General features: G+C 45.8%; 1 protein-coding gene across 2 annotated transcripts in view; it reads right to left on the minus strand.

Moving 5' to 3' along the window:
• Positions 1 to 13,647, minus strand: part of LOC310753319 (transducin-like enhancer protein 1) — a 45,391-nt gene that overhangs the window by 12,350 nt on the left and 19,394 nt on the right. For both annotated transcript variants that reach the window (XM_083594475.1, XM_083594474.1), the window contains exons 8-14: positions 10,173 to 10,368; positions 5,486 to 5,502; positions 4,138 to 4,242; positions 3,056 to 3,106; positions 2,268 to 2,414; positions 901 to 1,036; positions 366 to 547 (exon numbers count right to left, since the gene is read on the minus strand). In XM_083594475.1, coding sequence (XP_083450601.1) covers positions 366 to 547; positions 901 to 1,036; positions 2,268 to 2,414; positions 3,056 to 3,106; positions 4,138 to 4,242; positions 5,486 to 5,502; positions 10,173 to 10,368 — 834 coding nt within the window. The remainder of the gene's footprint in view (positions 1 to 365; positions 548 to 900; positions 1,037 to 2,267; positions 2,415 to 3,055; positions 3,107 to 4,137; positions 4,243 to 5,485; positions 5,503 to 10,172; positions 10,369 to 13,647) is intronic.

Here is a 13,647-nt window from a genome sequence, read left to right on the forward strand (position 1 = left end):
CCCGGGTGCAACTCCCTGGCATCTCTGGGTTCGGCTAAGCCTGGCACCTGAAAGGCTGGTGAGCTGCTGCCAGCCAGTGTACGCAGCACTGGTCTAGATGGGCTTCGACTCGGGTCGGACTTAGCTTTCGTTCAGAAACTTGAGGACTGGAATCTTGCATTTTGCTTTGAGGAAGCGTGGTGGCTCATTGGCAGGCTCAACCCACAGCATCTATAGGCTGGGCTGAGCATGTTCCCCCGGCCTGAAATGCTGGAGAGATGCTGCCAGCCAGTGTAGGCAGCACTAAGGTAGAAGGAGCAAGGGTCTGGCTCAGCATAGGGCAGCCCCCTCTCGTTTCCCTAAGCCGCAATGCCCGAAACACTCACCAGAGGGGAGCGCCCGTAGCTGGCGGCCCCCACGACTGCTGCCCCATTGAGCTGGGGGGTTACCAGGTGCAGCCCCGCGTAAGGCCCCGCGCTCGCCATGTCGCCGTTGACAGACGCGTGCGCCACGTTGAAGGCGGCTTGGTAGGAGCTCTGGACCGTGAGTGGATTTCGCAGGCTCAGGGCTGAAGTGGAAGAAAAGGATCAAGGAATAGATGAGAGATAAAGGTAAAGGGATGGGACGCGGGTGGCGCTGTGGGTTAAACCACAGAGCCTAGGACTTGCTGATCAGAAGGTCAGCAGTTCGAATCCCCACGAAGGGGTGAGCTCCCGTTGCTCGGACCTTGCTCCTGCCCACCTAGCAGTTCGAAAGCACGTCAAAGTGCAAGTAGATAAATAGGTACCGCTCTAGCGGGAAGGTAAACGGCGTTTCCTTGTGCTGCTCTGGTTCGCCAGAAGCGGCTTAGTCCTGCTGGCTAGTCCTGCCCACTCTGCCCCGCTCAAATCACAGACCCGCTTCTGACCCCCCCCCCATTACCGAGAGATTCCACCGTCTGCTTCGCGACCCCTGGACGGAGCTGGGGCGTGCTGCTGCTGGAGGATCCCTGCGCCGTCCCTTCGCCTTGGGAAGTCGGGGTGCTGGACTTCAAACCGGGGGTGCCCGCTTTCTCTACCTGGAAGGTATTACTGCTTTAATTTCATTTATTTACACCTCTGCCCCCATCCCTTTCTCAGAGACGCTCGGGGAGAGAGGACAAAGTCCTTCCCACTCTTAAAAGAAGAAAAAATCACGACGACAACTGAGGTCTAGCTCGGGGTGTGTGTGTGTCTTCTGGTGGTTGTGTCTCTGCGAGACATGAGGCATAGCTGTCAACTTACAGATTTGAAAATAAGGGACCAGCAGCCTAGAAAATAAGGCATCAGCAGCCAAAATAAGGGATTTTCAGAACACAGGTATGTTCAACTTCTGAGCCCCTCTGAGCCAAAGGCAGAAAGCCCAGCCAGCAGCCAAACGAAGCCTCAAGCGGTGGTTCCCACAGCGCAGCAACCCGGCAAAGGGGATGCAGCAAGGGAAACCACCATCACCTCTCCGCTGGGAAGCGCTGAGCAAAGGCGAGTCCTCAGGCAAGGCGGCCGATTTGATCGGCACAAGGCATGCAAGCTCCACCCCCCAGTCGTTCTTAGACTCCTTATTGGGTGAGCAACGCAGCCAAGCAACACAGTTGGAGCCTCCCTCCTCCCTGGCTGGCAGGGAGGGAGGGATAGGAGCTGCTTCCTTTGAAACCCGGGAAATTTAAGGGACATCATCAATAAGGGACAGCAGCGGGACACGGCGCTGGGATAAGGGACTTTCCCGCCAAATAAGGGATGGGTGACAGCTATGACGTGAGGTAGCAGGGCCTTCTCGGTAGTGGCACCCTCCCATCAGATGTCAAGGAAATAAACAATGGCGCAGGCTTTTAGAAGACACCTGAAGGCAGCCTTGTACAGGGAAGTTTTTAAGCTTTACTGTGGCTTCGTAATTTGATGGAAGCAAATTTATTATATTATAAATATAACATAATCATTAGCTGGAGGCACCAAACATGGTGAGCTCTGAATATCTGAAGAACCGTCTGTTCCGACCAGCTCTGCTGGACGCTTACAGTGTTTTCAAGGTTCAAGGTGTCACTACCAGCGTGTAAAGCCCTTCGCAACTCGGGACCAGTTTACCTGCGAGGTTGTTTTCCTACTCTAAGCGGCATATAAACGTACGAAATCCATCAAAAAAAGCCAGGACATTCGTGGAAACAGGACGAGAACGGGCTGCTCTGTGCCTCAGTTGTCGGGGCTTTCCCCCCAAAAAATGCTTCCTGGATCCCCTGAACGCAGGAAGGCATAGATCCCAAGAAATTATGCACGTACCGTGACCACCTCCTTGGTGATCCGGGGTGGGGAGGAACTGCAGGATGTGGGACTGAGCTGCATGGACTCTTTCCTCTGCAGGGAGATTTTATCGACACCGTTTTCCCGGGAGGAGAAGGAATTGACGCTGTGGGGCGAGGAGGGATCCTGGTATGGGGAAAACAGAAAAAGAGAGAGAGAGAGAGAGGGGGAGGGAGGGAGGGAGACAGACAGACAGACAGACAGGTATATCAGAGGTCCTTTCCAACTACCGTATTTTTTGCTCTATAAGGCCCACTTTTTCCCTCCTAAAAAGTAAGGGGAAATGTGTGTGCGTCTTATGGAGCGAATGCAGGCTGCGCAGCTATCCCAGAAGCCAGAACAGGAAGAGGGATCGCTGCTTTCACTGCGCAGCGACCCCTCTTGCTGTTCTGGCTTCTGGGATTCAGAATATTCTTTTTCTTGTTTTCCTCCTCCAAAAACCAGGTGCGTCTTGTGGTCTGGTGCGTCTTACAGAGCGAAAAATGCGGTGAATGATTCCTGTTCAGATATCTGCTTTCTGCAGAGCTCTAACAAAAATTCTCAGCAGCCAATATTGGTGCACTGAATGAGCAAAACAGGCTTCAGTTTGTGAAGCGGGACTAACCCCCTTCTTGAATTCAGCCTGATCTTTTATTTCCTTTCTCTTCCCTTTTATGAAGGGAAGAGATCGGCAAGTCCTAGGCTCTGTGGTTTAACCCACAGACTATAGCCTACTGTCATTAACTTGGAAATATCTATACGCCCGCGAGAAGTTCTATTATACGCACGCAAAGCTCGTCAACCACCAAATTTTCTTCGCTCTTGTCTCCGTCGCTGCCCTGTAAAGAAAAGGGGGAAAATGAAAGCTATGAGTCTCCCCCAAAACCAGCTCTGTGAATTCGTTAAACTAAATACTTTCAATAAATGTGCAATTACAGCGGTACCTTAGTTCTCAAACACCTTGGTTCCCAGACGTCGAAAACCTGGAAGTGTTCTGGTTTTCGAACGTTTTTCAGAAGCTGAGCGTCGGGTGCGGCTGTCGGCTATTGTTTCCGGGGCGCCTGCACCAATCAGAAGCTGTGCCTTGGTTTTCGAACATTTCGGAAGTCAAACGGACTTCTGGAACGGATTAAGTTTGGCGCTTTTGTTTTTGCTATTTATTTTGCATTTTTGTGGCTTTTTCAGTTAATTTGTTTTCGTGGCTGTGTGGAACCCAGTTCAGCTACTGATTGATTGTGTGACTGTGGAAATGGATAAAAGCCCCCCATCCAAACAATGACTATTATCAGTGCAGGTAAGAATTTTTTTATTATTATTATTTTTATCATCTACAATACTGTCTTATTTATTTTATAGTACAGTGGTACCTCGGGTTACATACGCTTCAGGTTACACACTCCGCTAACCCAGAAATAGTGCTTCAGGTTAAGAACTTTGCTTCAGGATACGAACAGAAATTGGGCTCTGGTGGCGCGGCAGCAGCAGGAGGCCCCATTAGCTAAAGTGGTGCTTCAGGTTAAGAACAGCTTCAGGTTAAGAACGGACCTCCGGAACAAATTAAGTACTCAACCCGAGGTACCACTGTACAGCACATGGATTACTGCTTTCATTTTAGGGATCAGTGGTCTTGTTGAATAGTTAAATTGCTGATTTAGGGGTTGTTTTTAAAAGTCTGGGACGGATTAATCCCTTTTGCATGACTTTGTATGGGAAAGCGCGCCTTGGTTTTGGAACGCTTTGGTTTTGGAACGGATTTCCGGAACGGATTAAGTTTGAGAACCAAGGTACTACTGTAATTGTCACTGTTATGAACACTGCGGTGTGTGCCTAGTTTTCCATTCCCCAAGCCCCCAAACCCAGCCCGCCGTACGTAATCTGTGGCATATTCTTTCTCCTCTGTTTTCCTCTTTTTGCTGCTGTTCAGATACTCCGAAATGGCTCGCATTCGCTCCCCGTTGGACAGCGCTAAGGAGCTCTGGGGAAGGAGGGAAGAGAAGCAAGTGTCTGTTTTAGTATTTCAGTCGCCGCACCTGCCCTCCCCGTGAAAAGCCCTCCCATCAGACGTCAAGGAAATAAACGTCTATCCGATTTTTAGAAGACACCTGAGCTCACCCAGCAGTGAGTTCCATAGTTCAACCGCGCAAAAAATGGCTTCCTTTTGTCTGTCTTGATATTTTGGCAGCAGCACCCGCCTCCCCCAAATATATATATATATATATATATATATATATATATATATATATATATATATATATGAGAAACATGGGAGATTACAAGGGGTCAAAAAAATGGATGTACCGTGCCATATTAGAAGCAAAAAAAAAAACCTTGTTTTGATGAATTGGAAGAGCCCCAAAAAGATCCCATTGAGGACATGGATTGACAATACGGACAGACTAGTTGCCTACGAGCGGATTGCATATCGACGCAAATCAAGAAGGGATAAATACGAAGAAATCTGGAAGGAATACTTGAGCGATAAGGCGGGAAGTAGGGGGAGGAGAGGTGGGGAAATATTGTTAAAAGGGTGTCGTTATAGGTATATATCACTACTCCAATCTGAATTGTTAAATTGTGTTATTAGGTTTATTGTGGGTTTTTGTTGTGTGTGTTTTTTGTGGTTGGTGTCTGTATTGAAAAAGCGATTAAATAAATTTTTAATAAATAAAATAAATAAATATATTTAATAAATAAATAAATAAATACACACACACATATATATGCGCGCACACACACACACACACATATATACATATATAAATATATATAGATATATATATACACACACATATACACATACACACACATACCAACAAGAAAGGGGGTTGTCATGTGCTCAGTGCCCCCCTCCTGGGGGGAAAAACAAGGGGGGGGGAAGCAAACAAAATTTTCAAAAGCGCAAATTGGCTGCCTCCCAAACCCTTTACAGCAAATGTTTTGTTTGACGGGCTTTTCCCACTCATTCTTCTCCATCTCCTCCCCCCCCCCCCAGCTCCAAACACATACAGAGCTTTAAAAATAAAATAAAGGGGGGGGGAACCCAGACACTCTCCAAAATGCACAACCCCCCCAAAAAAATTATTCATCTCTCTCTGTTTAAAAGTGATTTCTCGAGAAAAGAGGGGAAAAGGAAAGGGGCGTCCGTACGGCTAAACAATTGGCGGGGGGAAGGATTGAAGAATGGAAGGGAACGGGTGGGAGGAAAAAAAGAGACTTACGGGACCCGGGTCTCTCTCTGTCGCCATGGCAACGCGGATCAGCAACAGGGAAACGATGGAGAGGGAGGGAGAGAGAGAGAGAGAGAGAGAGAGAGAGAGAGAGAGAGAGAGAGAGAGAAAGATTTCAGTATCTCAAAAACAGCCACAATGGTGCAGGCATGCACAGAGGAAAAGAACAGCAGAATTGATATTTGTGAGCAAAATGTTAAAATAATATTATATCTATCTATCTGTCTGTCTGTCTATCTGTCTGTCTATCTATCTATCTATCTATCTATCTATCTATCATCTATCCATCTATCTATCTATCTATCTGTCTATCTATCATCTATCTGTCTGTCTGTCTATCTATCTATCTATCTATCTATCTATCTATCTATCTATCATCTATCTATCTATCCATCTATCTATCTATCTATCTATCTATCTATCTATCTACCTATCTATCTGTCTGTCTGTCTGTCTATCTATCTATCTATCATCTATCTATCTATTTCTATCCTTTTCTGGGCAAAAAGCCCAGAATTAAATTTAAGATACTAACGGATTCAAAGGAAAGAGGGGGGTTTGCCCTGCCAGACTTTAAACTTTACTACGAAGCGGCAGCTTTCTGCTGGCTGAAAGAATGGCTACTTCTTGAAAACACAGACATTTTGGATTTGGAAGGTTTTAATAACATTTTTGGGTGGCATGCATATTTGTGGTATGACAAGGTTAAAGCACATAAAAGTTTTAAAAATCATATTGTCAGAAAAGCACTACTAAATGTCTGGGACAGATATAAAGACTTGCTGGAAAATAAAACTCCAAGGTGGCTGTCGCCAATGGAAGCTAAGGCAGTTAAAAAGTTAAATATGGAGTCCAAGTGGCCAAGATACTGGGAAATTTTGGAAAAGGAAGGGGACAAATTGAGATTGCAGAGTTTTGAGAAATTAAAAGGGAAGGTGAGAGACTGGTTCCACTACCATCAAATAAATGAAGCGTTTAAACTGGACAGTAAAATTGGCTTCCAGGTGGAAAAATCAAAATTGGAGACAGAACTGTTAGAACCCAGTACTAAGAATTTGTCCAAAATGTACAATTTGCTGCTGAAATGGAATACACAAGATGAAACGGTTAAATCGGTCATGATTAAATGGGCTCAGGACATTGGTCATAATATTTTGTTTGCTGATTGGGAAAAGTTGTGGACCACCGGGATAAAATTTACGGCATGTAATGCCTTAAGAGAAAACATTATGAAAATGATATATAGGTGGTACATAACCCCAGTCAAGCTTGCAAAGATTTACCATGTGCCTGACAATAAATGTTGGAAATGTAAAGAAACTGAAGGTACATTTTTTCATCTTTGGTGGACCTGCCCGAAGATTAAGGCATTCTGGGAAATGATCTATAATGAACTTAAAAAGGTATTTAAATATACTTTCCCCAAGAAACCAGAGGCCTTTCTCTTGGGTATTGTCGGCCAAGGGGTGTTAAAGACGGATATAACTTTCTTTATGTATGCTACAACAGCAGCTAGAATACTCATTGCGAAGTACTGGAAGACGCAAGAACTACCCACACTGGAAGAATGGCAGATGAAGGTGATAGACTATATGGGCTTGGCAGAAATGACGAGCAGAATCCGAAACCAGGGAAGAGAAGCAGCGCAAGAAGAATGGAAAAAATTCAAGGACTATTTAAAGAAATATTATAAAGTTAATGAAAGTTAGAATGATGTTGGACTGGAAAGTAAATGGTTACTATTAGCAATGGTTAAGACAAGGAAAATAAGGAAGAATAGTCTAAATTTAAATTAAAATAAGGGAAGATTTGCTGAACAATCGATAAGAATTTGGAATACAGAAAGGGGAGGCATGAGGAAGTCGGGGAAGACAGGATATGAAATTAGGATATGAAATGATACATGTTTTTTGTTTTGTTTTTGTTTTTGTATGTTTATGTTTGTTGTACTGTGTTTATATGGAAAAATAAAAATATTTAAAAAAAAATATCTATCTATTTCTATCATCTATCTATCTATCTATCTGTCTATCATCTATCTATCGCTATCTATCTATCATCTATCATCTATCTATCTATCTATCTATCTATCTATCTATCTATCATCTATCATCTATCTAATCTATCTATCTATCATCAGTATCCCTGTTTTTAAATGGCTAACAGGATTTTTTTTGTGGGGTGTGTATGTTATTGAACAGCACATTTCTCCCTTCCATGAAATAAACAACAAAAAAGGTTAGGTAACTTGTCATTGCCGCCGCCGCCTAAAGATGAGCAGCCGCTGACCCCAGGCGACCAGTCGGTCTACAAAAGGCAGGTTGCTCCCCTAGGCTGTGAACCGATTAAGCCCAGGGAACTAGCGGCAAGTTACTTACTTCTGACTTAACGAACGTGAGCCGGTCTGAAGTTATCGGCGAGGATGTTATCTGCGCAACCTTTATTTTAGTATACACCGTATTTTTTGCTCTATAAGACTCACTTTTCCCCTCCTAAAAAGTAAGGGGAAATGTGTGTGCGTCTTACGGAGCAAATGCAGGCTGCACAGCTATCCCAGAAGCCAGAACAGGAAGAGGGATCGCTGCTTTCACTGCGCAGCGATCCCTCTTGCTGTTCTGGCTTCTGAGATTCAGAATATTTTCTTTCTTGTTTTCCCCCTCCCAAAACTAGGTGCGTCTTGTGGTCTGGTGCGTCTTATAGAGCAAAAAATACGGTATATTTCCATTAAAAAAATACAACTTTTCCCCAAAGCGATAAAGTATATTTGTTCCATCGAACAGGGTAGATTTCTTGAAATTTTTCTTCTTCTCCCCCCAAGGACTGACAACAAAATATCATCCCCCCCGAATATTTGCAATATTCATCTCTTGCCTGGGGAGCGTTTGAATTATGCACACAGATTCTGCCTGCATATGCATTTGAAGTGTTTTGGGAGGGATTGGTTACACTCCAAATAATAATAATAATAATAATAATAATAATAATAATAATAATTATTATTATTATTATTATTATTATTATTAACACAAGGTCGCGCAGGAAATATTAACAGCGTAAACAGAGCACAGCTGAAACAGAAAGGTTTTCCCTGCCCCAAAGGCTGCAAAAGCCCAAACAGCTCCCTCCAGATATTGATAGATTACAACTCTCTCATCACTGCCCTGACCACTAGGCATCACTGCCAAGACGGGATGCTATCGTTAGGCAGTCATCTAGGGTGCATACGTCAGAGGGGCACAGTTTTACATGGATTAATTCTTGTTGCAACTTATAAATTTCTGGTGATATTTCACTCCTATGTTTTGAAGAATTTTAGCCTTTAAAAAAAATGTACTGTATTTTTTGCTCTATAAGACGCACCAGACCACAAGACGCACCTAATTTTTGGAGGAGGGAAACAAGAAAAATAATATTCTGAATCTCAGAAGCCAGAACAGAAAGAGGAATCACTGCGCAGTGAAAGCAGCAATCCCTCTTGCTGTTCTGGCTTCTGGGATAGCTGCGCAGCCTTCATTCGCTCCATAAGACGCATACACATTTCCCCTTACTTTTTAGGAGGGGGAAGTGAGTCTTATAGAGCAAAAAATACGGTAGTTCACACACTAGAATTGCTTTTTTATGTATATATGAACAGGGCCGAATTTAGGTTCAATGATGCGCTCAGCTACTGAAGGTAATAGGGCCCTTTATATGTCCAGCTGTCCTTTGTCAACAACAACAAATTGCCGCTGTGTTTTTGTGTTGAATCTATGCTATATGGTAATTGATGGACCTAATAGGTATCTAAAGCCATTTGCACGTAACAAAATATGTATTTTATCAAAGTAACTGTTGAACTGAAATACAATTAAGAAGAAGTATATTAACAGTGAAATACAATTAAGAAGAAGTATATTTGGGGGGGGGCAAAGAGACTGGGGCCCTAAGTTATAGCTTGTTTAGCTTAAACATAAATCCAGCACTGTATAGACCGTAGAGTTGATCGGACGTTATACACACACCCAAAGCGAAAACGCACTTAATTTTAAATCTTTATAAAAAGGTAAAGGGATCCCTGACCATTAGGTCCAGTTGTGGATGACTCTGGGGTTGCGGCGCTCATCTCGCTTTATTGGCCAAGGGAGCCGGCGTACAGCTTCGGGTCATGTGGCCAGCAGGACTAAGCCGCTTCTGACAAACCAGAGCAGCGCACAGAAACGCCGTTTACCTTCCTGCTGGAACGGTACATATTTATCTACTGGAACTTTGACGTGCTTTCGAACTTCTAGGTTGGCAGGAGCAGGGACGGAGCAACGGGAGCTCACCATGTCACGGGGATTCGAACCACTGACCTTCTGATCAGCAAGTCCTAGGCTCTGCGGTTTAACCCACAGCGCCACCCACGTCCTTTTAAATCTTTATAGCCACATCTTAATCTTGGCAACCGGAACATGCCCAAGCAAGCAGCACTTTTCTGATATCATTCATTTCACTCCTTTATTGTGAATAGCATTTTATAGAGGTACAAATAAAAGTAAATATGAAAAGAGACAAAGTTTTCTCTCATTTTTTCCCTTGGTTTTATCTTTGTTCTTTTTCTTTTGTATTTTCTTTTGTTGTAAATATGTACTATGTTTTCTAATTTGTACTTAATAAAAATTATTTTTTAAAAAAGAGAGGAAAGGTTAGACTTTGGTACCTCTGTGGTCCGTGTCGAGAAGACCTCGGTCATCCTTGGCGAGGAGCTGGGCTTGGGCGCCCAGCACTCCAGACAACGCCAGCAAGCCGGACGCACTGCCCAGGGTGGCCAGACTGGCCGGCTGCATGCCGGACGGGTGAGGGGTCAGTGGGATAGGAGGCGCGTGGTGCGAAAGGTGCTGAGCTTGGAGTTGATGCTGCGAGGAGACAGAAGGGGGTTTATAGAAGAGAGGAGGGGGAAACCAAATGTGGAATCACAGGACCATAGCTGTCAACTTACAGATTTGAAAATAAGGGACCAGCAGCCTCGAAAATAAGTGATCAGCAGCCAAAATAAGGGATGTTCAAAGCACAGGTATGTTCGACTTCTGAGCCCCTCCGAGCCAAAGGCAGAAAGCCCAGCCAGCAGCCAAACGAAGCCTCAAGCGGAGGTTCCCACAGCGCAGCAACCCGGCAAAGGGGATGCAGCAAGGAAAACCACCATCACCTCTCCGCTGGGAAGCGCTGAGCAAAGGCGAGTCCCCAGGCAACGCGGCCGATTTGATCAGCACAAGGCATGCAAGCTCCACCCCCCAGTCATTCTTAGACTCCTTATTGGGTGAGCAACGCAGCCAAGCAACACAGTTGGAGCCTCCCTCCTCCCTGGCCGGCAGGGAGGGAGGGAGAGGAGCTGCTTCCTTTGAACCCGGGAAATTTAAGGGACATTGTCAATAAGGGACAGCAGTGGGACACGGCGCTGGGATAAGGGACTTTCCCGCCAAATAAGGGACGCTTGACAGCTGTGCACAGGACCGGGGAGCTGGAAGGGACCCCAGCGGTCATCTAGACCAACCCCCTGCAATGAAGGCATCTCAGCGAAAGCATCCATGAGAGACGGCCGTCCAACCTCTGCTTAGAAACCTCCAAGGAAGGAGAGTTCACCACTTCTAGTGGGAGTCTGTTCCACTGTCAAACAACTCTTAATTTCAGAAAGTTCTTCCTGATGTTTTGTCAGCATCTCCTTTCTGACAACCAGCTCACCAAGAGGCAGTTTCCTGGCCTCATGTCGAGGCCACGAGCTTCATGGTTGAGTGGGGATTTGAATCCTGGGTCTCCCAGGTCAAATCCGGTGCTCTAACCACTAAGCCACACTGCCTCCCAGGAGGAGGGGGTGTGGAGAGTTTGCTCATCTCCTTCGCTCCTTAACTCCCTCCTCATCAGAAAAAAACATGCGTGCTCAAGAAACTGGGTCAGCCTTCGCTTTCTCGAGCCTTTTAAATTAAATATGGCCCGTTCGTTCTGCTATAAAGGAAAGAAAACACTTTTTTTTAACAAAAAGGAACCAATAGGAGCAGCTGCCTCACAGGTTAACCACGTTACCGCAAACCAATTCCCCGCTCGGGATTTCTGCAGCCGCCACTCAGAGCTGTTTCCATTCTCTCACTATCTTTCAACACACTGAAGAAAAATTATAACACTTTTATTAATTATTTGTGCCCTGCCTGGGTTGCCCCAGCCACTCAAACAGAAACCCCTTTTTTATTTAAAAAAAAACCCTCTTTTCCACGATTTTATTTTAAGAATGACTCTGGTACACTCTGAATATTAAGCAGAGAGGGACACTGTCCAGTCTGTGTGCTTTGCCTTTGCACTGTGTGATAGCAGCGTTTTCCTCTACCCTCCATGTTCCTTTTTCCTTGCGTGTCGTAGGCACGGGTTGTTTGTTTTTTGAAATAATAAGTCTGCGGGTAGATACTGTCTTGTTCCGATTGTGCGAAAGCCGCTCTGGGAGGTTTTCCTGGCCGGAGAGCGGGGAGCAAACACTCCAAATAAATAACAGAGCGTAAAATCGAGCTCAGCCCTTATCAACTGTTTCCATTTAGAAGAAGGAGAAATAAGAAAAATGGAGTCAAGTGTCTAGTCCTCAAGATAAAAACAGCCCACAGACTCTGCTACCAGGACTATGCGGTCATCAGAGGCCTTATATCTGTTGGGAGGGGATTGGAATGGAGTGTATTGGGAAAGGGCTTGAGTGGCTACTTTTCCAGGCCTGGAAACGGTGCCTGGGGAAAGGGCATGGCTGGCTGGAACCCTGAAAATGGAGTGCTTTGGAAAGGGCACGGCTGGCTGGCACCCTGAAAATGGTGTTTGGGGAAAGGGTACGGCTGGCTGGCACCCGGGAAATGGAGTGCTTTGGAAAGGGCACGGCTGGCTGGCACCTGGGAAATGGTGTTTGGGGAAAGGGCGTGGCTGGCTGGCACCCTGGAAATGGTGCTTGGGGAAAGGGTACGGCTGGCTGGCACCCTGAAAATGGTTCCTGGGGAAAGGGTACGGCTGGCTGGCACCCTGAAAATGGTACTTGGGGAAAGGGCCTGCTGGCTGGAACCCTGAAAATGGAGTGCTTTGGAAAGGGCATGGCTGGCTGGTATCCTAAAAATGGTGTTTGGGGAAAGGGTATGGCTGGCTGGTACCCTGAAAATGGAGTGCTTTGGAAAGGGTATGGCTGGCTGGCACCCTGAAAACGGTACTTGGGGACAGGGACGGCTGGCTGGCACTCAGAACGCGTGAAAACCTCCCGCTGCCAAGTCCTTCTCGGCAGACACAAACCTGCCATCCTTTCCTAGAGCTCGCCGGCTCCAGTTTCAGTCTTTCCGACGCTGTGCACGATCACGTGCCCCTTTCCTCCCCGTTCCAGACGTCCCACTCAGGACTCCCCAGCCTCTTGCGCTAAATCCAATTACCCACAGCCATTATCATTACCGCGTCCCTCCGGTTAGAGCCTTTTCTAATCCGCTCATTAACCGCGGCAATGGAGCAATCTGCCGTCCCTGCCAAGACACCTTTAAAAGGGCTCCCCTTTCTCCCTCCCTCTCTGTAAGATTCAGGGTGGAATCCGTGCTGAGCTCTCGTGAGTGAGAAACCCGGGAGAAATCAGATTCCGTTTGCATTTAAAGGCGAGCCTAGGAAGCCTAGGAAATTGCAGAACCACCTCTCAAAATTTGCACCATCCCCAAATTCTGCATCGCTCGTTCGAGCAACCACATCTTGTACACACACACAAAAAGCACGCTTTAAGAGAGCGCGTTAAAACACATTTACACACGCACACCTATGCGGAATTAACGTGCAAATCAAGCGTCGCGTTATGAAAACACCGGAGGGTTTTTCGACTGCTTTTCGGGAGTTGTGGCTGGGTTTTCGTTTTACAATCCAGAAGTATACGCTTGTTAACAAATAAATTTTGCTCTGGAAAACTGTATACGAAGCAGAACACGATACAAAAAAGTGTTCAGCGGTGGTGTGTGTATGTGTGTTTATATATTTCTTTACACAGTGGAAAACCTTGGTTTCCGAGCGTCTCGGAAGCCGAACGTTTTGGTTTCCGAACGCCGGAAACCCGGAAGTAATCGCTTCCGTTTTCGAACACTTTTCGGAAGTCGAACGGTTTCCGTTGCGTTTTTTTTTTTTCAATTTCCCCCAATGACTTTGACGACCAC

The sequence above is a fragment of the Podarcis filfolensis genome (assembly GCF_964270895.1).
Source record: "Podarcis filfolensis genome assembly, chromosome: 18".
Classification (NCBI taxonomy): domain Eukaryota; kingdom Metazoa; phylum Chordata; class Lepidosauria; order Squamata; family Lacertidae; genus Podarcis; species Podarcis filfolensis.